This window comes from Lissotriton vulgaris, chromosome 4_1 (assembly GCF_964263255.1).
Source record: "Lissotriton vulgaris chromosome 4_1, aLisVul1.2, whole genome shotgun sequence".
NCBI classification, from domain to species: Eukaryota; Metazoa; Chordata; class Amphibia; order Caudata; family Salamandridae; genus Lissotriton; species Lissotriton vulgaris.
Window position 1 is genome coordinate 118,838,790 of NC_141691.1, and position 27,364 is coordinate 118,866,153.

The following is a 27,364-nucleotide window of genomic DNA, read 5'->3' on the forward strand; positions in this document are numbered from 1 at the left end:
GACTGTAAAAAATGTAGCACAAAAGACCCAGCGCCTTGAAAACCTCACGGGTGTGTGGTGCGCTTCACAAACCCCTGATTAATTGACCAGCCTGGGTGGTATGGATTACAGCATAAGGCAATGTAGGCAGGATGGCTGGCAGGTACAGGAGACAGTGGGTGGGCTGAGCTGTAGGGACATGCACAAAACAGCATGTGAAGGTTTCCAGGATCAAGAAAAGCCAAGTGCAAAGGCAGGCTTGCAGGAAATATGGCAGACCGAGCCCACAACCTTACAGCTTACTGGTAGGTCCGCCAGCATCGAGCGCGTGGGCAGGCGGGCAAGCCAGCACCAAGCGCGTGGGCAGGCGGGCAAGCCAGCACCAAGCGCGCGGGCAGGCGGGCCAGGAAGCACAGAGTGCGCGGGCCGGCGGGCCAGGAAGCACCAAGCGCCCGGGCCGGCAGGCCAGGAAGCACCAAGCGCGCGGGCCGGCAGGCCAGGAAGCACCAAGCGCGCGGGCCGGCAGGCCAGGAAGCACCAAGCGCGCGGGCCGGCAGGCCAGGAAGGACCAAGCGCGCGGGCCGGCAGGCCAGGAAGCCTCAAGCGCGCGGGCAGGAGGGCCAGGAAGCCCCAAGCGCGCGGGCAGGAGGGCCAGGAAGCACCAAGCGCGCGGGCAGGAGGGCCAGGAAGCACCAAGCGCGCGGGCCAGCCAGCACCGAGCGGGCAGGTAGGCCAGCCAGCACCGAGAGCACGGGCAGGCAGGCCAGCCAGCACCGAGAGCGCGGGCAGGTGGGCCAGTCAGCACCGAGTGCGCGGGCAGGCAGGCCAGCAAGCACAGAGCAATTAACATATGTACCCTTTTTCAACCATAGATGTTTTACTAGGGCTACTAGTATCCACCCCTTCCCCTACTATGCCATTCACTAGTTTATATGCAGTGGTTTCGCCAAATGTCTCCCCCTCCTGGACCTCTTAATTCCTTTCTATATGTTTTTTTTACCGGAGCATTCCACGGTGCTCTTCGTGCCACACTTGGATCCTCTCTTCCCACTGCTCTTTGTTCAGCTTGTGTTGCTCCAGCACTCTGCAAAAGAAAGCAAATAATTAAGAATGCAGCCGGCATCACATGCTGCGACGACAGGCATGAAGTTAGATGGTGAAACAGTAAACACCAGTGATTCTCAAATTAAAAGCAACGGAACCTAGTTTTGTTTCTACAATGCCGCTCAGTCCTTGGGCACATCATTTTCAACATATATGTATTTTTAAGTGCACGTTCGCCCCCTGAGGTAGATTAGCAAAATAATGATATTTCTTGTTACCCGGCTCAATGATACTCATTTTGCTGACCCTGGAAGGACAGACTCACCAGGATTTAAACCTGTGACCATAGGATCAAACACAAATTCTTGCAGTAAATGCATTAGTCCATTGAGCCATCAGACCGGGCCTTGCACACCAGAACAGTCCTGCTCACAGGAGCCCTTTTGAGCTACATTGAGAACACGGATTTATTTGTACATTCCCACACCAGAACGGTATGTTGCTAAGCCTGCGTCAGGACAGACTGAGCCAACTTTAAACACACTATTGAACAATCAGCCAACTTGGCTCCGAGGCATGTCAGGTCACTGTGCCCCAATGGTCTCAGCACAGTGCATCTAAAAGCCCCTATAGATGTAAATACACTTTCAATATTACATCATGCTGTTCTCCATCAAGATCTGTGCTGAGGCACTGTGGCGTTGAAATGCTGTTTTATTCACAGAAACTCTAAAAGAATGATCCAGCTTCGTGCCAAGACTTCAGCGCATGTATTGACCTGGGATTGTCCTGGGTGGTGATATGGAGGTAACAAGCCCGAATTAGCGCCATTTTCCAGGATCAGCATCTCCTGACCAGGACTTCCGAAACATCTAATGAATAAGCCATGGGATTCAGCAAGGGAGACTAGCAGCAAAGACCTTGTTTTGTTACAGTCCCTTCATGTGCATATGTCTAATGCAAACTTACAAGCAGTAGAGCATGGTGAAGTTTTAAACCGCAACACACGAGGTTGGATTGATCGATTAATTTTTTGTGAAACGAGTGAGCAGACGAGCTTCCCAGCTTTGGTGAAGCTTTTCACAAAAACAAAAGACCCATAAATAGCATATATGCAGATGGGTATTATGTTATTACTACTATGGTTGGCTTTGGGGAGGTGCCATAACTTACAAGAGGAAAAGACTCATGCGAGCCCCTCCACTACCTCAAGAATGGTAATAAATAGCATTTTATTAAGGTTCCCTGTTTACGGATTTTTACAGATAAATACAGACAGAAAACCATGTACTTTCATGTTTGTATATATTTCTAGATGTGGATAAAAACGGAAATTGGGTGCTTTTGAGTGATTCTAAATACACTTTGACATGACTGCCATGCCAATAACTGTGTGGATTGATGGGTAAGGGGGTTAAAAAAAAAAAGAATTTTAGTAAAGAGGCTTAAACAGCAGTAGTTATACACAAGGCTGATACTGAAATGTGCATAGTTTAATACAAGTGCTTTGATTTATCTTCTGCAGGTGTTCAGATCACTGAAACCAGCCATTCATTCATGTATAAACTAAATATTTATTGGTTAAATAAATGCGGAAATATACAAGTTTCAGATGTATTTTTTCCACAAAACCCATAATAAATATAGATAAATACAGATAAAGTTGACAAAAATAAATACGGAACTTAATACTGTTGCCGAGCACATTTCCAGTTACTATCTGATGACCAGTGATAAGTGAATAAAGTAACAGATAAAGCTACTTACTCAAGAACATTTTGGTTAAGCGGAGAAGCACTGGTGAGAACCCGGGAACAAGTAGAAAATGCTAAATTCTGTAATACCTCGCAAATATTAGTCACCATGGATATAGAGGCTCTTTACAGCAATATCCCTATCCAAGGTGCACTAGAAGCCACGCACTGGTTCATGCAGAAGTACCAAATCCTTTGCCCATCTATATTCATCCTAGGATGCCTTAAGATCGTGCTCACAGACAACATCTTCGAATTTAATGGTAACATCTACAAACAGCAGCAGACTATAGCCAATATATACATGTCCCGATTTGAGGACAGGTATATATTTAATGATATAGCGCCATTCTATGAGTCTGTAACATTGTGGTCCAGATACCTAGATGACTTTATTTCATCTGGACTGAGAATGAAGACAATCTAGAGGAATTATTTCTATGGATCAACGAATGCGATAACATCAAATTTACCAAACATGTAGATAGGGCACAGTGGAGTATTTGGATGTGGTCATCAAACACCAGGAAGGGGCCCTTGCCATTGACCTGTACGTCAAGCCAACGGCAAGGAATACCCTTTTACATTACGATAGTTACCATCCGACCGTGCAAAAAAAACAGTGTACCTTTTGGTGAATTTCTGCGTCTTAGACGCAACTGTACTAGTATCCTAGACTATGACGAAAAATCCACAATGATGAAGGCCACATTTTTGGCACTTGGGTACCCAAAGAAAATCGTAAGGGATTCGTACAAGCGGGCTCGCTTTTACGATCGACAATGTCTTCTTGAACCCAAAACAATCAAATCGGTCCCAAACCTGATCTTTATAACCAAGCATTCAGTTCTAAATAACAGAATAAGACAGGTAATATACGCTAACTGGCATATACTAAATGTGAATCTCTCCAAAGCAGAACAACTGCCAAAACCAGTTTTCGCATATAAGAGAAATAAGTCTTTGAAAGACCATATCGTAAGATCAAGAATATTAACATCTAACCCCAATACACAACAATCATCTTTGAATATGCAACCAGTGACCGGAACTTACAGTTGTCGCAACTGTAAGTCTTGTGAAACAGCAGCGCAAGGCTCTAGCATAACATTCAATAAACAATTGGTCAAGCCTAAGGACCTTAACAATTGCAGGACCACAAACGTGATTTATCTCATAATCTGTCCCTGTAAAATGGGCTATGTGGGCCAAACAGGGAGAGCCCTCAATGTTAGAGTGACGGAACATAGATCGGCAATACGAACGAGGAAACTTACAGCACCTTATGGTCAGTCACTATATAGAACACAACCACACCTCAGATAACATGTCATGGTACATTTTAGAAAGGGTTCAAGTGAAAATTGGTCTAGATTTGAAAAAAGTTCGCAAGATGCGAGAAGTGTATTGGATTTTTTTTGCTTGGAACAGCAACCAATGGGTTAAATGCCGAAATCCCATGGGAGCAAGCACTATTGTAAGGTGCACATATATGCATACTGTCTAGTCGGTCTTAAAAATAGTACAAAATGTATACTTTGTTAGCATGTATATATTTTTATTTAAAAAAAATAAAAATAAAAAGTCCTCTACCAAATGTCTGTAGATTTTAGTCTGAACCATATATTCAGTCTAGCCGTGATAATTCTTACAACTGACGAGTTAGGTTGTATTCTTTTAAGTCCTCTATCAAATGTCTGCAGATTGTAGTCTGAATCATACACCCAGTCTAGTTGTGATATTCTCCACAGGTGACAAGTCACTTAAACAAGTACTACAGGTTAAGTACCATTCAAAGATGGCGGCACATTTGCATTAACTATTAGGACTGCTACATCCACATCGATTTATACCATATACTTCGTGCGCTCTCAGACAGCGTCCTTTTATTCAGTATCACACATTTTACAAAGCGGTTATTATGTATGAGTCAAGGACACATATACAGCGTAGTAAATATCTGTTAGGAAGTTATATACCGATGAAACAATTTTACCTTTCACCGGCATGCAACCTGCATATCGACAAGTATTTATTTGAAATATCGACCATGTTGTGACAAGCAACATATAGATCACTTTATGCTTCAGATGTATGTTTAAATAAATTAACTCGCAGCCATAACATCTCTTTAAGATGGCGACATTTTTGCATTAAGGATTACCAGCCGATCCGACATCTCACCGAACATCGCGAGATGTGTCAATTAGTAATGAGCTGCAGCGCACCAAAGTAAGTTTAAATACCTGTTACATAAACCCGTTAAGTTACAGCGGTACGGGCAAGACGGGACCTTGCAGCTTCTTAAATCAAGTAAGTAAGGAAAGCGCCAGCTAGACTTAATAGATACATGTCCCAATAAATCTGCACTTTGCTCCGATGCCGGAGACTTTATTATTCTTTTTAGCCGGCAGAAAACAGGTTTAGATTTACAAACGTGTATTTGGACTTCGGTCCAAACATCAAGCACTGTTACGATGTTAACTTTCCTTCATTTCCCTCGCCCCCCTCCCCAACCGTCCCCTTGCTATTATGTCCCTCTTCTGCTCCCGTCCCCATCCTGTCCTTCATTTGCATAAATTACGTCAAAGGCTGGGTCCGTTCTGACAGTTGTAGGAACGGTTGACAGTTGCATCTGTCATTGATTGAGCTGGTGATCGGGCCCTCCACCCGGTGTGTCGTGTAACTTATAATAAAGAGACATCTTTAAGAAGTACCTGGTGTCATCTTTACAAATTGGCGACGAGGACGGCACGCCGGCGAACCCACCACATGAGAATTGATAAGAATTAATCTTTATGGTGCTGAGGTCTCTCACATGAAGAATACGAGTGAGGAAAAGGAGGAGCCTTTGTAATTCCAGCAATACTGATATTGAGTGAGTTGATTGAGAAATCCCTTGAACATTGAGCTATTTGAATTAAACCAGGAAAGTACAGTATCGACTTTGGGCGTTCTCGCTATTTGAAATTTTGAGCTATTTGAATTAAACCAGGAAAGTACAGTATCGACTTTGGGCGTTCTCGCTATTTGAAATTTGAAGAAAAGTAAGACCCAAGTGAACTGGACTGGAACCTAATTGAGCTCAATAGGTGAATTTGAGGATATGAAATTGAATGAGTAAATTGTGAAATCCCTTGGACACTAAACTATTTGAGTAAACCAGGGAAGAACAGTATCAACCTTGGGCGTTCTCGTTATTTGCAATTTGAAGAAAAGTAAGACCCAGGTGGACTGGACTGGAACCTAATAGAGTTCAAGAGGTGAATTTGAGAATATGTGAGCGGAGCAGCGGACAAGGGTATCTGGTTCTGCATTTATAAGTTGATATGAATCGGCGATCTGTAAAAGTTTCGGATAGTGTAATTCTCTTCAGATCCCTTTGAGCTTAAAGTAAGCGTTACAACGCACTGCCATCTAGTGGCCTTGGTTAATGATTACACCTCTCGTAAGTCATCTGTCATTGAGGGAAGACTTTCGACAATCGAATGAAATAAATTGGAAACGGAGGTGCGAGTGTGACACGGTGTTAAAAGAATAAGCAATACAGGAAAAGAAAAGTTCAAGATAATTAAGTGACTTTATATTCTGAGTTGCTATCTGTAGGCATTAACCAGAGTGCTGTCGTTTAGGTTGAAGTCCTTGGCGCATTGAACTGAAAAAAATTTTAAGAACTAAGCAGGAAGCAATTAGCTTCACATTGATAACTAATGGCATATAAGTAAAACATCGTGATTGTAAACAAATAAAAAAATAAATAAAGAAAAAAGAATATAAGGATTTAAACTCACTTCGATTTTTATCGTGTGAGGAAATCTTGAAGGGAGCCTTGTGAGGAGGAGGAGAACTGCGCATCGGCGCGAGTGACGACATCGCGCTGGGTGCCATCTTAAGTGAATTCTCGGAAAATTTAAAGAAACACGCACTTAATCCACTAGTTGTGGAGAACATCGGGAAAGTGTCAAGGAAAATAAACCAATATTTTTTTAAGAGAAGACACGGAAATCGATGTATAGTGAGTGAACTTTATCGATTGGAAGGAAAAGGAACACGCACAGAATCTAAAGCGGTCAACGTGTTGACAGTGGAATTTACTGTGAAGAGAAATCTGTATCCTTTAATAAGTTAACGCCAAGAACTGCTTGTTGTGTGTGAATTCAAAGAGATAAGGGATAAGGGAAGCGACATTATCCTTTAATAAGTTTGCGCCTAGAACTGCTTGTGTGTGTGAATTCAAAATTTGATAAGAGAAGCGACATCATTGGTTTTGTTGCGCATCCTAAAACAAACAGAGCAGTAATATATACGTGCGTCCTAGTTTTATCCTGCACAGGATATCGTAGTTGCTCTGACTTCATTGGAAATCCTTGTTTAGGAATATTGGAAATTCTAACTGTAAGAAACGGAGATACTGGGGCAAATAAAGGCGAAATTATTGGAATAAATATAAATGGATGTAAAAGATATGTACAATTTACCACCACCAGAGTTGTTCATGGAGGAGGAAGGTGCAAGTAAAGTAGGGTGGAGTGAATGGAAAGAGTATTTTGAAAATTATATATCCCTTGTTGAAGAAGTGAGAAGACCATTGAGTCCCGAGGAAAAAGCGGAAATATTACTGTTCAGTTTAGGTGCTGGTGGACGTGAAATGTATCATAAAATCGGAAAGGGAATCTACAAAGGAACTGACCGAAACATATTGGAAAACATCATGCATGTACTTGATGAACGTTTTAAGCAGGTGGCATCGGGGGAAGTGCAAAGGTATGAGAAGTACATAGGTGTAAAGGTTCGCAAAGAAAAAAACTTTAAGTGTGAAATGAACCCAAAGTGTGCCATCATAGTAGGAGGAATAAAAATTAAAATCATCGCAGATTCAGGGTCACACTACACGGTTATCAGCGCGAGCATGTGGAGTAAGAAATTTGCAAAAATACATGGGTTCGATTTGAAGGTGGCAAATGTATCCCTGGAATCGTTCACGGGGGAAGACATTATATTGATAGGGTACAAAGTGATGGATTTATGTTACAAAGAGAGGAGCACTAGGAGTGCTATATACATTTCAGATAACCAACTCTCCATGCTTGGGTGGAATGATCAGAGGAAATTGAGAATATCTCTTGATAAAAAATGGAATGAACACCAAAATGATCTGGCGCTTTGCAAAAGCATACAATTGACAAAGTGCGAAATGGAGAATGAAAGAACGCCACCATCTATGAGCCTAGTTGAGTTGAGTTCAAGCAAGTGGTATGAAAGAATAGACAGTGAAGGGAATTTTGGGAAAAATGGTAATTGCGAGAAATCAGGAAAACAAAATGTTAAACAATCCAAAAATGGACAATCAGAAAGAAAATATGAGAGTAACCCTTTCAATTTCCGGGCAGTGCGGCAAAGTGCTGCATTCGCAGGACTCAAGTCAAACACAGGAGATGTGTATGGGGGTTGTATGACTAAGGATAGGGAAGATGGTTTGAGTTTCGAATACTTGAAGACTAGACACAAAGCAAATTATTCTAAATGGTTAAATCGTGGTATGCTGAAGGATAAGAGCAGGGAAGCACAAGATCTCTTCCAATGTCCTCCAAATAAAGTTGCATCAGGGAGGAGGGATGTGCTCGATGAGTACCTAAAGAAACATGAGTCATCCAGTCCAGTAGACCCAACGGAGTTTTTCCACGGAAGTCATTTGAGGGAACTGGAGGATGGACTGTTCACAGTTGAGGCTAGTACTAATGTAGCAGAACGGCCTGAAGTGAAAAGTGATAGTGGCTTTGATAACGTCCAAAACCAAGGAAATGAAGCAAGAAGTTGGTCAAATCCAAATACAGAAGATGACATTGAAAAGGTGACTGGTCGCATTAAAGGACATAGACGCAATGTAGTGGATACTGAAGTAGCCCACATTTCAATGCTATTCTTACCACGTGACGACCCCCAAGGTGCTCAAGGGGTGCTTGATGTCGTTACAGGAGAAGATGTGTCCCGGAAATCTAAGGTCTCAGCAACATCCACTAATGAATGTCGTTCATCCAAGTGGGAGGTTGGACCGGTCACTGCTTTGACCCTTGCAGAACGTATGAACCTCTTGTTCTACAATGTCACCAGAGATTCCAGTGCTGATAATAACTAGGAGTTATTTAGGCTATTCTGAATGTGACTCTTGAATAAGAATACACTCTTATATGTACATGGCCTTACCATGGTTGGATTGAGTTGTCATTATTGGTCTATAAGATTATACTGTTGTTGTTCCTTCTTTGTTTTCTTCTTCCCATAGGAAGGAGATGTGTTACGATGTTAACTTTCCTTCATTTCCCTCGCCCCCCTCCCCAACCGTCCCCTTGCTATTATGTCCCTCTTCTGCTCCCGTCCCCATCCTGTCCTTCATTTGCATAAATTACGTCAAAGGCTGGGTCCGTTCTGACAGTTGTAGGAACGGTTGACAGTTGCATCTGTCATTGATTGAGCTGGTGATCGGGCCCTCCACCCGGTGTGTCGTGTAACTTATAATAAAGAGACATCTTTAAGAAGTACCTGGTGTCATCTTTACAAGCACGCCATTAGAACTAAGTAACCTTAACATATAAAGACATTGACCTTACTTCATACCGAAGCAACCTTTACATTAAGATACACCGTTTCTGTCTTTCTTCTATATAAATAGGATTGCATCATTAGAATCGACCGGTGTTAGACCAGCAAGTAAAACCACAGAAATCCCCCAAGCATTTAAGAAGGGACAATTACAGGCTGCCGACTTCTCAGGTATATATAGTACCATGTTACATGTACATTAGGAAGCTGCTCTTTCAGATAAGCTGCCGATTTTTGTAATGGGTGTGATTTCCTCTGTTGTAGCAATTACTTATGGGTATCATGTTCTGTTTTCTGGCAGTATTTAAAACCACCAGATAGAACTCAGTGTCACGGAAGCACACAACACCACGCAGGATCGATCGTGACGTGAACTTGACCTACACAATCTAAGTCTGACCATAAAAGATAACAGGTACTACTAGTTAATTAAGGGATCAAAACATAAGTAGGTTAATAGAGAGGCATGTATGGGTATTGACGTTAGTCTCATTTTTCAATCACAGATTTTAACCTGATCCAGGACTATCTTACTATCAATATTTACATACTGGATAAAAATACTACCAAGATACTTAAGGTATGATCCATAAAACTGGCCTACATCACCCAGTATATCATTGAGGAGACTTTATTTCCCCTCCTTGATGTAGATTAGCGGCTATATATAATGGTCTCCATTTCTGGCCTCAATCAGCAGACATTTGAATCCACATCAAATAAAGACTAAGATGAGATAACTGCGATAAAAATGAAAGAAATGTATATAGAGTGAATGTTGAATTAGATGAGACAAAATTGTAAATATATGTAGATGTAGAATGTAAATATGTAGATAGTGATATATAGAAATATGTACAGATGAAGTTTGACGGTTTCTAGGGTAGAGAACTGTAGGCACTAGGAGAGGGTGTTTTCGAATAATCTACATAGACAAAAATGCTAGCCAAATATATAGATAATTAACGTCACATGTTTAATATAGATTGTTCTGTTTTCAAAAAAATTGAGAATTTTCTATTATAGTATTTAATCATGAAGTGAAAATACAGAACTCCTGATGAAGGCCATTCGGTTTTGTATTTGGCGATGATAATCATTTGTTGATATATGTACTAGAATATGTATCATTGAAAATAAGAAACCATAGAGATTGGTTGTATATATATGTTCTGAATTATTGTTAACAAAAAGTATACAAACTGTAAAAGAAAAAAACTATACAATATTTATGAGAAAAAAGATTAAAAAAAGTTTGATAAATTCACATACTATGGTGTTAGTCAATCTATTAAGTAACAATGTGTGATAGTATTTAAGGAAATATACACATAACCCGGTGTACAGGCCAGCTTTCACAGAAGAGAACCCGGGAACTGACGTACCAAGCGTTTTATAATTTTTGTATCTATAGGGAAATGGGTTGATACATATGGTCCTTTATGCTTTAGTTTCCAAATGTAGCTACTAGGCCATGGGCTTTCATTACAGGTTTAGAAGTGCAGGGTTCATGCTAGCTTTTCAGGAAAGTTGCTAAGAATGTAAATGAGGTCCACTCACATGCTTTGTATATACATCTTACTATGTTGCTATACTGAAGATCTTTCATGGATGGCCAACACTGCACATTCTGCATCAGACTGTTTCCTGATACTGACTGATGATCTGCCAACTCCATTTTGCCCGGAAGCACAGAAGGTCTTACCTCTGTGGGAGGAGCTTGTCACCGGACAGGAAACCAGCCTTGTGCTGGTCCTTGTTGAAGTCCCCGTATTTCGACTGGACGGAGTAAGAGGCCAGCAGCACAGCGGTTTCAGGGGGGCAGTAAATGTCGTCATTTAGGATCCCCTCCTTGACCTGCAGGAAGAAGAGGCGCTGAGTGATGTCCTGGATCAGCTCCTCCGACACGTCCTCAGGGTAGAATTTGGCACGGAATTTGAAGAGCAGCGGGCTTTCTTTGCGCACGTCCTGAGCAGTTACCTGAAACAAAACAAAAACTGTGACATTGATCTAATGTGGTGTTCAGGGCAACAAAACTCATGTCCCAACTAGTACCTACTTGAACTGACCCAGTTGGTTTTGAAAATTTAGCATAGATTTCAATAGAAGAACTTTATCTGGCAATAATTTGGAATCTGTATATTCCAGTTTCAAACAAGATTGTTAAAATACTTACACTTTTGTTGGACAGAACTGTCAGGCTAAAAAGGTGTCCCTCAATTATTTTATTCCTACCAAGCCTGCTTTCACAGGATCTCGCCTCCCCACCCACCGCCAGGCAACCCTGCACAGGTGAATACAAATTTGCTAAACTTCACAAACGTTGTGCAGTTTTGAACACTTGACAAAGGGAAACATTTCCAATCTGGCACACCCCTACTGGCCCAGTGCCTGCAATGAGACATTCTATGAAGTTGAGCCACGTGGCTTCAGCGGTGACTCCACCCACAGGACATCACAACACACTAGGCACCAACCAGTGTCCCAACAGGCCTGATTAAAGGTCAAAACTCCCAGAGGCACACAAAGTAAAGACAAACCTGCACTGTGAGACAGCTATGAAAGGGGTAAGAGAGCGCTTGAAGTAAACCAACCCTACAAGCTGCAGTGATTGCTACCAATACTGTCTTCCAGGAAAGAAGTCATTAAGGACAACTTTGCATCGGCTCAAAAGGGGACGCCATTAAGAAAGTCAACACAAGGTTGATGCCACTGATGAACAATGAATGGGAGAAAACAGATAAATCACACCACTACACATGACTTAAACAAGTGTGACTGAACTGAGACACATGGAAGCAGACCAGGCAGGCAACTCTTGATGGTAGCTACTGTCCGCGCATGCGGTGCAAGAGGCCAGGTCAAATGACGGTCATTAGAAAGGCGTTATTTAAACTGGTTCAGACCTGTACAAATCGGTTCCAGTCACCACAAAAGTGGATTTTGATGTGGGCTTTCTGGCAGTTGAGATGTCTGCAACCTGGTCAAGTTAGGAAAAGTATACTAGCTGACACAGCTCAGTCTGCATGCAGCAGTAGTTACTGAGGTGCAGTAATGGAAGAGGCGGTAGAATGCGGCGTACCAACAGATCATCATTGCACAATCAGTTGCAATCAGAATCAGCTGTGCCCAATCTTCCTGCACCTTCTGCAGGACATTTAGCATACGCGGCATCAAGTGGAGATGTACAGTAGGCTCAGACCAGCTGAACCTGAAGTAATCTCCCAGGGAACAACTTAGAGGGAAGAGTATAACACAAGCAGGATGACAAATCCTTTTACAGGCTGTGGCGAAGAGCTTCAGAAATGGACATCCGAACCAGGAGAAGATCACGGCTGTCACTACGGGGTCCCGTTTCCACTAGTGGTCTCCCAATAACAGGCAAATGAGTGGCCACTCTATTCTTGAGGGTACCTTCTACAAGGGCCACTACTGTGAAATTCCAGCACTGCTGCGTCCTCTACCTGAAGCGAACTGCTTCTCTAAAAGGGTCAACGGCCCCACGCCACCCTGTCTGTTGAGGTGTTAGAACTGGCCATGTTGTCAGACAGGACCTGAATGGTGCTCCCCGAGATGCAAAGAGGGGGCAGATGCAGCTCCATCACTTATGTGCAGATCCTTCTTTGATGCAGCCCAACAACCCATCGCCAGCAGGTCAGCCAGATGAGTACATCGGTTCAGCGAAAAGGGGTCTGTGACTACAGTACTAGGTGCTTGGGAAGGCCTAAATGGACAACCCACTTCGACATTGGAGAGGTCCATCCAACAGTGCAGACCTGAATGGTCAGACTGAGATATCTGCACTCGCACCGGAAGCTAAAGGACCCCTGGGTGTATAAGCCACTGTGTTACAAGCAACAATGGAAGGCCTCATCCACCATCTGTCATGCAGAACCAACAGGAGGCATGAGGCACAGCAGCTCCAAGACCTGCAGGACTGGGAGATGCTTTTGAGTCACAAATCTCGGAACCATAACCAAGAACTCTGAGAAGAAGGAAAGGCCCTCACACAGACTGTCCCCTGCATCACACCTATGAAAGTGTGTCTGAGTCATGAATAAGAATCATACATTGAAGTTACTCTACCAGCACCGGGATCTTCACCAGAAAGACAGAATATGGATGTAATCAATCAATCAAAGACATTTATAGAGCGCGCTACATACCCGTAGGGTCTCAAGGCGCTGGGGGGGGGGGGGGGGGGGGGGGGGGGTGCCGCTACTGCTCGAACAGCCAGGTCTTCAGCTTCTTCCTGAAGGAGAGGTGGTCTTGGGTCAGGCGCAGGTCGGTCGGGAGGGAGTTCCAGGTCTTGGCGGCCAGGTAGGAGAAGGACCTTCCTCCTGTAGTCGCTCTTCGGATGCGGGGGACGGCGGCGAGGGCGTGGCTGGCAGATCGGAGGTGGCGTTTGGGAGCGTAGAAGTTGACTCGGCTGTTGAGGTAGCTCGGGCCTTGGTCGTGTAGGGCTTTGTGTGCGTGGGTGAGGAGGCTCCCTATGATCTCAGTAAAGCGGCCACGAATGGGAGGGTCCGTGTGACATCATGAGGCACGTTCTTCCCTGATCTTCAATGTGGATTATTCCATCTGACTGACAGCTGCAGAGAGACCGACTCCCAGCATGGCACTGTGGTCAGTTACAGGGAGGCTTTGAGGATAGTGCCAGGCGGTACAGGTAACATAAGAAAGGCTAACCCAATCAACCCTTGGAGGCTTGGGTAACAATGATATAAACAAATATAAAGTGCCAGGGATTTGATTTGAAAATCTTCACAATAATCTTTAAAAAAGCCAGTTGAATGGTTCTTACTAACAATCAGATAAATGAAAGTAACCAAAGCAGTTCATACATATGTAACTGTTATATTAGGAAAAAATCAAAGCAGAACACAGGAATATCTGGTCAAAATTTATGAATGTATAAAATAGGGTCTATACATACAATTGTCATTGAAATAAATGCAGGATAAAAAACATGAGCAAGGTAAAAATCAATCAAGCCTATATCTCACAAATCAATAACCAGGTCCTCATAAATCAAAGATTGACATATGTCACATTTAAACAAATAGTCAAAGCTTTCAAACAATTTTGAATCAAACTGGTATTCAAGTCAACGTTTCGGTCTTCTTTCAAGTTATTCTGTCAGACCATCTTCAGGACAATATGTTACTGCATTAGGAATGTAACCCTTTCTAAGGGAAGGTCAACAAGGCATCAATCCGAAAGTTGTATGTTGTAAACGATAATCAAAGATGTATTTTAAATACAGCTTTATGATCTTTACTGAGAACTTCCAATGTCCTCAATGGTGCGTAGGTAATCACACTTTTTGATGTTGTGGATGCAAACAATATTTTTTCAGTGATATCAGCAACACGGAGTCGTGATCCACATCGGCTTCTTTGATTTATGAGGAACAGGCTATTGATTCATGAGATATAGGCTTGATTGATTTTTACCTTGCTCATGTTTTTTTATCCAGCATTTATTTCAATGACAATTGTATGTATAGACCCTATTTTATACATTCATAAATTGACAAGATTTCCTGTGTTCTCTTGATTTTTTCCTAATATAAACAGTTACATATGTATGAACTGCTTGGTTACTTTCATTTATCTGATTGTTCGTAAGAACCATTCAACTGGCTTTATAAAGATTGTGAAGATTTTCAAATCAAATCCCTTGCTGGCACTTTATATTTGTTTATAGGTGGCTGAGGGGGCAACACCATGGTTCATGGCCTTTTATTAGACGAGACGAAGAGGCTAGATTCGGGAGGCATCTGGGTCAGAGCCAGTCAAATTTCCAAGTTGAAAAGAGCAGTTCCGATCTTGGCCCAGAGCCAACCTAAAGATTTTAAACATGGCCAAATAAGATTCTACCACTGTGGGGTCATCCAGCTGACTCGTCCTTCACAGCCGCAGGTAACACATAGGAACATTGACGAGAAAATATAGGGTATCCGGGACAAAATCAGTGCTCAAAAACTATTATGAAGCATGTTTGGCCTTTCACTAATCCTCATTCCATACAAACTAATTAAGCCGGGTAACTGAACAAGATTAAACAAGAACATTTCTCATATAAATACCAATATATAAATATTACTTTGACCAATATTTTTAGAACAATTGTGCATAACGTTCACAATAAAATTACGCACTATGGCCTACAACTAGCAGCAAAAAGTAGGAAAATGTTAAAAAGCATATAATTTAGACAGAAAGAACACTTAAGGGCTGAAAAGTCAAAAAAGTCACAAATAAGCCACTCACCTTCTTGTTTAGTTTCAGCCACGTAGAAAAGTTCTTTGTGTCCTGGTACTGCAGACCGAAGAACCAGATCTCTCGAAGCCCGATTGTTTTCACAACCTGGAAATAAATAAAAATTCAAATTGGTCAATTCAAAATTAACTTGTCCATCTTTCCTAATCTACACCACATTTCACATCAGATCAGCTATGCTGCTATTAAAAGTCCAAATCGCAGATTTACTGGAGTTAAAAGGCCAACCAACTCCTTTCCAGAGATGCTGATCTTCCAAACACTTGTCCAGCGGCTGGAAAAAGTCATGGTTCTCACCAGTTCTTTGCACAGCAGGCTTGGCTTTCCTGGTGAATACTCTCTGCATTTCCCTGTCGCTCAGCTACTGGACTGTAGTTGAATCCAACTCCCTGTAAACATCTGTGCTTCCACCATCCAGAACCTAGAAATATCTAGTATTGAATGAGGTATTACTATTGGGAAAGGCTTGAAAACCGGTCAATCCTAAAGTGCACAAAAGGATGGCGTTCCCTATCATTACACATCCGTAGCCAAGGGTTTTAGTGTCCTTCTATCCTGCTCCCTCCAGCTCTTTCTATAGGTATCAAAGTATCGCAGTATCCATGCATAGTATTTATAGTATTGTATTTTACATCCATCCATGCCCATCTAATAGTTTATTTATCCCAGCAGCGCCAATTTCGGTCTATTTTCAGATGTAGCACCCTTGTAAAAGGCACTTCTCAGAGCCACATCTAAAACTAAATTGAGACCATAGATTCAACACTGGTGCAAATGTGCTAGGAAACAAAGTATTTTATCAGGCTACGATGGGGCATATAAATGAGAACACCGAGAAAAGTAAGGCCGCGTCAAAGTTTATGGCCGTTTAATGAAACTTATTTAAAAACTTGAAAATAAAAGATGCGCATGGGAGTTAGAAAAGGGTTGCGATACCAAAAGGTTTCAAGTAAAGGCACAGTCGGTGAAGGGGAACAAAGTTTGATATGAATGCAGAGCTTTAGGCATGACTACACTCACTCATACTCAAGAAACAAAACTGTAGACAGGAAGCATGATGGAGAAGTGAAGAGAGATGTGTGATGAGAAGGGAAGTTTGATGAGAAGGGAAGTTTGAAGAGAATGCAAATAGTCAAGGCAGAAATAGATACGGGGGGAAGCACAAGGGTTTTAACTGGCCAAAAAGGTATTTGACATAACAAGTCTATGAATAGCAGAGATTGCTGAATTTGTAGGACGCTGTATAGCGGGAACCAAAAAATGAGTGGGAATCAGCAACAGAACACGGCTTGTAAAGTGCTTTGAAAGAGGGTAGAGTGGGACGAAGCAGTCATGGAAGGAGACGGCAGAAAGTAGGAAGAGGAGTTCTGTTTTTAAGAGTAAAGGGATGTGATGACATCAAAGACTTCAGAGGGAAGACTATGCCATGGTACTGTGGAAAGCAGGGGTTGAATGAATATATAGACTTGAAAGTGGATCGGGCAGACTAAAGGCTGCCCAGATATTGGCACACTTGCAGTTTTAGAATAGAATTCCTCGCAGCTATAGTTTTGTCTAAATAAAAAATTCAAATCAGAGTCTGAATAGGTGTTCCTTACACCGCCTGCTATCTTTCAGTTAATTTGTTTTAGTTTATTTATATATATATTTGGGTCTTTGGTGAGGGCGACACTTCCCCACTCCATCCCACCCACATTTCTTCTTCTTTACCTATGTTATGCTCTGAACCACAGGAGAGGAGTACCTTAAGTGTTCTTTTTGTTTGTCCTTTTTTCAGTGTTTTAATTTCTACCGAAACCTTGACCTAAGACGCACCACCCAAATAAGGCCACACCTCAGACCACTCATTTTTCTACTCCGCTCCTAACTGATGCCATAGCATGTCCTTGCAGTGTTACGCCCAAGGCAGGCCCTGAGAAGGTGTCCCAAGACAGATTGGGTGGAGGAGTTGGCCCAACGGCTAGGGCGGTCGTCCTCTAATCTGGAGAACTGGATTAGAGTCTCAACAACGATGCTGAACATCTTGGGCCCAACTCTCTGCAAGCCATATTTGACTGGTACTCTCGAACCAGAGCACTTCGCTCTACAACGGCATGCCTTGTAAAAGTGCCGAGATTTAAAAAAGCTTGGACAGGAGGCAGATCTTTCAGAGTTGCAGCTGCTAAACTCTGGAATAGTATGCCCCTAGATATCCGTCAAACGAAATAACTCCTTCCCTTTAGGAAACGTATCAAAACTTGGCTGTTTCCTAAATGTTAACTTGCTGACCACTGTATTGCTGTTCCCCCGTCCTTCCCCCCCCCCATGAGATATCTCAGCGCCAGGATGCCTGTAAGGTGACAGCCGCGCTATATAAATGTTTTAAATAAATAAATAAACATCCTGTAATTCTGGGCAAATCACTTCATCTCCCAGTACCTAACAACAAAAAGAAAAAATGAATGTGTCCTCATGTAACGCAAATGGTGCTACGTAAAGCGCTCTGCTACCAGATTCAGGTCAAGTTTGCGCTATATAAAACTCCGTAAAATAAATAAATAAAAAGCAAAAAACATCCTAATGATGGTCGACAGCAGAAGAGTGAGACTGTCTAGATGTGCATTTTTCTGACCAGATTCAGTCATCCATCTATGTTAATATTTTTAAAGCGGGTGAACCCGACCTAAACTACTTGTCTATCAATACAAAATCAATGGCAAAGCTCTCCATAGAAGTAAAGGTCATTTTCACTGACAATGATAAAGACCATAATAATTTGCAGGGACAATATCAGGAAATGGTCATGGCACCAGGAAGACAAAAAAATGGAAACATCAACTATCAAAAACATCGGTGCCCACTTTCACAGTCGTGGTAGCCATGAAGATCATCAAACCCCCCCATAAGCAAACTGGTCTGGCCGGGACGGTTGTGTTTTGTAAACAAACGCAGAATGAATGGGCCACAGGTATCAGCATTGTGCCAAGTGAAACTACAAATTAATGCCAACTCTAATGTATGGGGCCTTCATCTTCAAAGATCAACTAGAAGAGGTTTGGCTAGTTCAGGCCCAGAAACTGAATTACCGCTCCGTATTTTTGCTGCTCGTCTGTGCACAATCAGTGTGTCTGCACCTTGTACTTAAAATGCCTAGACAAAGTTTAATATTAAAATCTCGCTTTATAGTCTATTATGCAAAGGCAAGGAATGCACAAATTGGTACCATGAAACTTCTGATTTGGCAGTCCACTTCAAGCGATCAACAGAAGTAGCATCAACATCAAACATCAGCCGTAAACATTTTAGCAGCAAAAGAAAACTGGGACGGTAATATGCTACCAAAATTCATGACGAGAGTTTTGGCAGAGCAATCTAGAATAATTTCTAGATTAATAGACAGTAAAGCGGTCTCAGCCATTTTACCATTAGGACCCCTCTGTCAATACAATGAAACTGGAGTCTTGGGGGTTTTGGATCTGGCCTGTACTGCGCCCAAGGTGGTGTGGATTCACTGAAAGAGTATTGTTTTGGGTGCATTAAAGGCACAAAGAAACGCTCTTCAAACCTGCGGAGCTCAGTTAGTCATTATTGCACATAATCAGCATTTGCACTCTTCTAATGACTCGGGTATTGGCTGTGGCAGATGTTTTGCAATTTAATCGGAGCACATGTAAAGAAGCAGTTGCCGCCTGCCAATCTGGGAAATGTCCTCAATTGTCGGCTCACTACCTGAAATATATAGGGCAGGCAGGCAGCAGCTGACTGATGAATCCCTGCAAGCAGGAAAAGAGGACAGTGGCATTTAATGCTCAGGCTATTAGTGGATATTGACTGTATGAATTTATGTAATTAATGAATAGATCATTTAGCTATTCATTTCACATCGCGCGTTTGAATGTTACGTATTTTTAGAATTTTTCATCCACCTATCGAGTTTTATTTACAAGTACTGGATATACAAGTTGAAAACCTGCATTTTATTGGATGTGTTTGAATTCCGGCAACAGTAAACTATAATAGAGGAGAGTACAAAATGAACTCCATCCAATCTGCAGGTCGGATTAATTCGAACACTATGCACTCAGCCACTTTAGAGTTGTGATTTAATATATTATTAGGTCTACGCGCAACTGATTATGCATTTACCAAGTTACTTGCTGCTAAAAGGATTCTTAACTCGTATCAATATACAAAACTACGATTTGCTGTATAAAAAGTTATTTTTTTTAATTGTTTTTTAATCAATTTGATTAACTGATACAAAGATTAAAAGATTACTTACTTAATGAAAATAATGTAGCCTACAATGTTCTCGCGCTACTGGTAAGATCTAACAGTATGCTGGCCATGGTATCCATACAGTAACTAATCTACGTGACACTTTCGGCCATCATGGATTTTTCAATAACAGCATTTTCCACGCTGGGATCTTTTAGTCTAGATTTTCAATTTAAAAACAGAAAGTACATATCTCAATCTTCAAAACGTAGAGATAAAAAAAAAAATCTTAACTGACCTTGGCAGAAGGGAAAACACTGAACACAATGGGTACAATGACTAGGGTTCTGAGAAAAAAGTAAATTTTTTAGGGGGGGGGGGGTTAGGAATGGTTGGAAACGGATGATTAATAGCAGAAGAGCACCAACCAGAGATCAGGGTGCTTCATGTCAAATCCGTAGATAGGTGAAGGTGTATGTAGATAATGCAGAATGCCGGAAAGCGTTAGGATGGCTGAGAACAGAAAGAAATGGTACCTGGGTTCATTAATTTGACCAAAATCCAGATTGCTGGATTTTATAGTTACATTCCACTACCAACTGTCTGCATGTTGCCAGGCCCAACCCTACGCTGATGGATTCTAGTTAGCCTCCCATTGCCGGCACCTCAGGTCTTTCTTTCGATCCCTGCATCTGTATGTATAGCATTTCACAAAATCCCGATGATTTCAGTCAACCCCCCACTAAAACGACTGTCTTCCAACTCTCTGCCTCCACTCCCACGATTTCAGTGTCTGTAGAGTAACCTCAGAAGGCTGTTCCAAAATACGTCTCACACAACTGGATTTCTAATCTCTCTGCTACTTACAGCAGAACATCTGCATTCCTCTAGCCTTACCTCCTTGGGAGTAAAATCTAGTGTCACTACCTGCCCAGGTCTTCTGGTTCCAAACCCATTCCCTCACATCGTTTTCGTGATGTGTACGCTATTTGAACTGAACTGAACTGGTCAATTTTCCTCTGATGCACTCAGACCTATTGGCCACCTTAATGACCCAGGTAAAATCTGGATCTCCTAGCGACCCTGCCCCTCCGAGCTATTTAAGGACCGTCGGCCAAACCATCCTCCCGGTTGTTCTGAAGGTACTCAATGCCTCTATTTCCACCAATATAGTTCCATCCAGGTGGAAAGAGGCCAGGGTTAAAGCAATCGCGAAAAAGCCAAATCTGAACATTACCAACCTCAGCAACTATCGTCCAATCTCGCTGCTTCCTTGGGTCAGCAAGCTACTGGAAAAATACATTAACAGCCTCCTAACTAATATTTTGGAGAATAACAGCCTCCTTGACCCCTCGCAAACCGGATTCCGCCCCAAGCATGGAACGGAGTCAGCATTACTGGCTGTCCTGGAGGAAACTAGGGGTATCTTAGATCGGGGAGGAACGGTTGCAGTCATCCTCCTCGATCTGAGTGCCGCTTTTGATACTGTAAACCATACCATCTTATTGCAGCGCCTCCAGGACATTGGGATTCAAGGAGGAGCGTTGGAATGGATTCGTTCATTCCTAGCCAATAGAAATTTCCAGGTCTTCGAGGGAACTACCACCTCCACCAGCAGGCCCCTGAACTGTGGAGTTCCGCAGGGTTCCTCGCTCAGCCCGACGCTGTTTAATGTCTATAGGAGGCCGCTGGCTGGGATCGTCCGCCCTTATGGTATTAAGATCGTGACCTATGCGGACGATACACAGCTGGTGGTCTCATTGGCGCGGGCTGAGGACCCTGTGGGCACAGTGGACCTGGTGGGTTGCCTGAGTGAGATCAGGAGCTGGATGACCCTGTCTTGTCTCAAACTTAATGTGGACAAGACAGAGGTCTTGCTGTTGGGCCATTCGGTCCCAACCGCTATTGACCAGATCTGGCCAGTATGTCTGGGAGCTCCCTCAGTCCCCAAGGATGCCATCAAGAGCTTGGGCGTCTGGCTGGACAAGTCCCTGACCTTTGACCACCAAGCTGTTGTACTGTCTGCCACCTGTTTTGGCCTCATTAGAATGTTGAGGAAGATTCTTCCTTTGCTACCTTTTGAGACAAGACAAATTGTGGTTCAGGGACTTATTCTTTCCAGGTTGGATTTCGGAAATGCGCTTTATCTTGGGGCCCCAGATTTTACATTAAAGCATCTGCAAGTGATTCAGAACTGTGCTGCCAGGACCCTTCTCCAAATTCCCCGTAGGGCCTCTGTAAAATCTGGACTAGCGAAACTGCACTGGCTCCCGGTGAAGGACCGGATCAGCTTTAAATCTCTCTGTGTAGCCCACCAGTCTTTTTGGGAAACTGGTCCAGTAATTAGCCGCCCTTTAATCACTCCCTACAGTCCGTGCAGACCGCTACGGTCCACCAATGCTTTTAATGCTGTCGCGCCTAGGGTAAAGAGGTCCAGATTAGGAGGTCGCTCCTTTTCCCTGAATGCGGCCAGGCTTTGGAACAGCTTAACCTTTTATCTTAGGTCCAATTCGGATCTTACCTCTTTTAGAAAACAGCTGAAAACCTTTTTATTTAATAAATAATTGTTTTTGTTCTGCTCACTAACTCAGTCGATAACCTACTGCTAGCACTCAGCGCTTGGACGCCTCCGGGCAGCTATTCTGCGCTTTATAAAACTCATTTTCATTTCATTTCATTTCATTTGGGTTCCAACATATGTAGCGTACCTTCAGATCATAGTCCTGGCAAGTCAAGGCCACATATCAGAAGCTCACTGGACTATAAGTGGGAGCCTAGCATTTCAACTTCACAGTATGTATTTTTTTTTTTTTACATTTCCAAAGGGCAGGTGTCTACAAATGCAATCTGAGCAGTGCTGACTTTGGTTCTCAGCCTGGCATCTGTTCACAGTTAGTGTGACTGATGGGGCCCGTTATAAATGTTTCTGATTCAACTGAGGGCTAAGAATCATTGGGCCAAGCCTCATGGATAAAGTATATAAATGAGTAATGTTGCACATACGCACCCTATATTTCGGACCATGATGAAAGTATTGGTGTAAAAGTCTTTAAATTGGGGCGAGAATCCTCATAAGTATATTTATATTTTTTACATATCAGGATCCCTCAACATCATTTATATTTTGGTATATTTATCTGCAATAGCCCTTAAGATTCATCAATGTGGCGGTCAAAATGACTCTTCTCCACTATCTAGCAGACCCTTTGCAAGAGGATTGAGCATTTCCAGTAGGTGGAAGGAACAGAGCCTGAATCTTCATAGCCAGTATCCCATATCTGCATGCTAATCGCATGGAGAGATGCTCCCAGGAGGTGTCAACGGAAGGGCCTGGACTCCTATCTTTTCGTCCACTTGAAAAATTGAGGGGGAACAAGTATGCAATGATGGGTGGAAATTGGCTCAGAGGTAGCTGTGCATTATTTCAAGGTCTAAAACATAGTGGGGGAATGCAGAAAGCTTTCCAAAGAATGCATTCTGCCCATTTCTTACCATTGGCTTTGTGCTTTGGCCTTCACATTTGCTTGCTTTCACTTTGCGCTCAGTTTGTTTGAGTGCGTCCAGCTTTTGTCTGTCCCTCCCATGGAACATAGCCTGTTTCTCAACAATGCTTCCACAGTGTCCACTTTCTAGGAACTTGTTTTTTGTCCTTCTTTGTAAGGCACTCCATGAGAATGCATGTGTTTCCAGTTGTATCCCTACCGTGCTTCTCATCCCACCTCAGTTACTCCCAGTTATTTCCTGGTCTGTGTTCTGCTGTTCCCCCTCCAACACTCCACATTGTTGTCTCTCATACGAGTCCTTTTCCCCCACCCTCCCGTACTCCCTGTTGCTTCGTTCTCTGACATTCCCCACCCATGTGTTTCTATCCCACGCTGTACGTGGACTTCCTTCGCATGTGTGCTGTTTCTCCCACCCTGAAGCTTCTACCTGCCTGCTCAGCCTCCCTCATCGAAATTGCTTTTCCCCCTCACACCCTCCCCTCTGATGTTGCTTTTTCCTCACCCACTCTACCTCTATTGCCTCTGCTGAGTGTTCACCCACCTCCTTCTGTTCCCCTCCATTGCAGCTTTTTACCTATGTCCCACCATTCCTGCTATCGCTTTTTCCGCAGTGGACGCATTTGTTTTAAATCCATTCCCATCATTGCTATTCGCTTCCCACTCTCCCTCCAACGCTGCTTACTGTCTGCTCAACCTCCCTCAGTTGCATTTTAGTTTCCGCTAAAACCCTCTGTTGCGGCTTAACGCCTGTTCACCCGCGCTTCGTTTTTCCACGCCCACTCTCCCGGTGTTGCTAATGTTGCTTAATGTCCACCCACCATCTATTGCTCTTGGTGCTTATCCCCCACCATTCTTCTAGTTAAGTTTTTCGACCTTCACACCCACACTCCGTTACTGCTTCTCCTTTTACTCCCCCACACTCTATTGCCACTTCAACTTTTGGTGAGACAGATTTGCGTTGCTAACGCTTGTTTAAATGAACTTCCACTGGTTATCCTACCTAGAATGCAGGACAGGCGTGGCTGTTGTAGTATGCTTCTCAGCCTGGATAACTGTGTGTAAGAATGTTGGCGTGTGGAATGTTGGAGTGCTTGAGTCAGTTGGTGACGGGCTGAGCAGCATAGAGGCTGCTCCTCGTGGGGCTCATTCTTTGTACAACTTACTACTTAAATAAACCTACATGAAAACTACCTCGGCTGGACTACCCATCTTATTATTACATTTTGGCGACGATCCGGAAAGAATTTGAGAGTCATCTAATAGATTACAATGATTTGAAACCTGAAGGAACTCCAAGCTACTGAACCTCCGGAAACACAAGCTACGCATTCTAAAGCATACTGGCACTTCTGAGCCCCACCAGTGACCTTACCACCGGTCAGCCACAACTGAAGTGTGCCAGTTCCTGACTGCAGGACCTGCTGCCTGGCAGTTCCTGTGACATCGGTCACCCAAACTCAAGCGTCCCAGTCCGTGCCGTATCTGCTTTAACTGTGTGAGAGCTGCAGTGAATTGGTGGCCTCTGTTGTCTTTTCTGTGCTACCTGCCACTACTCTACAGCAAAATACCAGCCCTTCCGGCCCAGCTGTGCTCTTCGACTTGTTTGCATTCCAAAGTAAACGGGGACATCAGCACATGTGATCATCCAGTACTTTTATTTACATTTGAAGGACTGATGCCGGTATTTGGGACATTATCTGTAAGTATTTTCTTTATTTTTTTTTAATTTGTGCATTACATACGTGTGTGCCTCCTTAGTGGCTGTTGAACTGCTGACACACATTTAAAATAAGTCTCGAGCAAAGACCGAGCTCACACAGACTTTTCTTCCTCCCAGTGCCTTGTGATTCTACCCTTCGCTCCACTATGACGTCTGTGGCTTGTTTCTTGTTGCTGTGTGTGTTTGGTGCACAGTGATGCCGGGAGCCATCCAGCGCAGCGTCACCAGTGATTGCCGCCGTCTTAAGTTTGGCATTTTTCTTCAGGTCATCTGCTATCTTCAACATACCTCGCTGTGTGCCAACCACAATGCCATTGCTTTATCAATAAAGTTTGTGAAGAAGTCTTCCGCGTGGTCTCCCTGTCGCACCTTCTTCAGCTTCAGCATTTTTCTCATGAGTGAGTCTTTTGTGCTTCCTGTCTTTCCTGTTACTCCCTATCCACTTATTCCTTTTCCATCTGTATTTCCTACTTTCCCACCTTCAATTTTTATGCCATGCTTCTGTATTAATTTGTCATGCCATGTTTCAAGATATTTTCGCCTCATTTATTTCTTGCATCTTTTATTATGCCGCCTGAGAATTCCTTCCTTCCCATTGTAAAGGAGGGAGATGTTGTAGTATGCTTCTCAGCCTGGATGACTGTGTGTAAGAATGTTGGTGTGTGGAATGTTGGAGTGCTTGAGTCAGTTGGTGACGGGCTGAGCAGCATAGAGGCTGCTCCTGGTGGGGCTCATCCTTTGGACAACTTACTACTTAAATAAACCTACATGAAAACTACCGTGGCTGTACTACCCATCTTATTATTACAGAGGGCTAGCATAGGGCTGGTGCTTTGAAATGAGAAGGGTTAGGGGGATGATGTGGCACGACTAGGTTGGGTGTGTGCCTCAGAAGAAACACCTTCATTTTAAAGTCCCTGCACAGGCTTAGATAGTGGAGTAGAAACCAGGAAGCCCAGAGAAAAGGCTGGCACAGCTGTCAAACCCATATCTGAAGCTTGAGGGTGCAACTACTTCACCCTTGCACTTTGGGCTTTTGGAGACTCGCTCCAGGGACGGTCATAATTACTCCCGGACTCTCTCAATGGCCAGTGGACATCTGTTGGACAAGTCCAACTGTGGTGCTTCAGGAGTGGGCAATGCAGACTATCTGCTGTAGAGTGCCTTGGCATTGCTGCAAGGAAGACCCCAGGTCAGTAAATCCCCAGGTTGGGCAAGAGGCCAATGCCAGGTCCCTGCAGCTATGCTGCTGCTGAGGAGGAACCAGTTGTGCCAGAGGCTGCCAAGAGGAAGACAAAAGCTCCTTATAAACATTTTGAGTAGGCCTAGGTGAAGCACTACACTAGCGTAGTTTGCGCAACTTCGCACTACACGAGCTGCTCATAGCACAATGCGAACACGCGTAAAGTAGTGCAGCGGTCATTTTTTTGCTTGCGGCCCTCAACGTCAAGTTGGCGACCGCAAGCAAGCAAAATGACATCCTGGCGAGACTTTTTCCTCGTTCGTGATCAGCAACATCAAGTTGCTGATCGCGAGCGTGGTAAATAAACCTCCCTGCGAGATTCTCAACGCGGGTAGGTCTGTTTTCTCATTGCGAGTGGTCGCGTATGCTCACGACCAGAAACTACCAGTCCGCGTTGAGAAAGCTGCTGCTCCAGGAAAAATCTCCTCGAGCGGCAGAAAACTACAGCTTGCACTGTGCAAGATGCCGTTTTCAATGATTGCACATTGCCAGATGCTAGTCTGCACTGTGCAATCATTGAAAACGGCATCTTGCACAGTGCGAACATGCTACTACGCAGTTCGCGTAGTGCTACGCGTAGTGTGAAGTGCACTTCGTGTAGCTTCGCGAAGCGCTACTTCGCAAACTACGCCCAGCCCTAATTTTGAGTCAATTTACAAAAGGGGGTGGTGATGAACAGAGTGTCTGAATTGAGCAGACCACTCTTACCCAGTCCAAAGATCAGGGCTTGATCCATCACCGTTATTTATCTCACTGCCCCATCCCAGCTCAGAACCTGGCTATATGCAAATCAGTCTGTCCCTGGCCCAGTGCATCATGGGAACAGGGCAGACTAAACTACCAAGCCAATTCTTTACCAGAAAGGAGACAAGCTACCGGGGACCGGTTTCTGGCATTTCAGCCTCTTCGGCCCGGCTTGCTTGAATCCTGATGGAGCAGTGAGAAAGGGACTCATGTCTGAGTATACCCTGCCACACCTATAGTGGCCAAAATCGATTTACAAAAGGGGGTGGTGATGAACAGAGTGTCTGAATTGAGCA

General features: G+C 43.4%; 1 protein-coding gene across 1 annotated transcript in view; it reads right to left on the minus strand.

Moving 5' to 3' along the window:
* The window catches only part of MSN (moesin), a 277,502-nt gene that overhangs the window by 27,262 nt on the left and 222,876 nt on the right, over positions 1–27,364 (minus strand). The window contains exons 3-5 of the mRNA XM_086918368.1: positions 15,653–15,748; positions 11,083–11,357; positions 980–1,063 (exon numbers count right to left, since the gene is read on the minus strand). Coding sequence (XP_086774494.1) covers positions 980–1,063; positions 11,083–11,357; positions 15,653–15,748 — 455 coding nt within the window. The remainder of the gene's footprint in view (positions 1–979; positions 1,064–11,082; positions 11,358–15,652; positions 15,749–27,364) is intronic.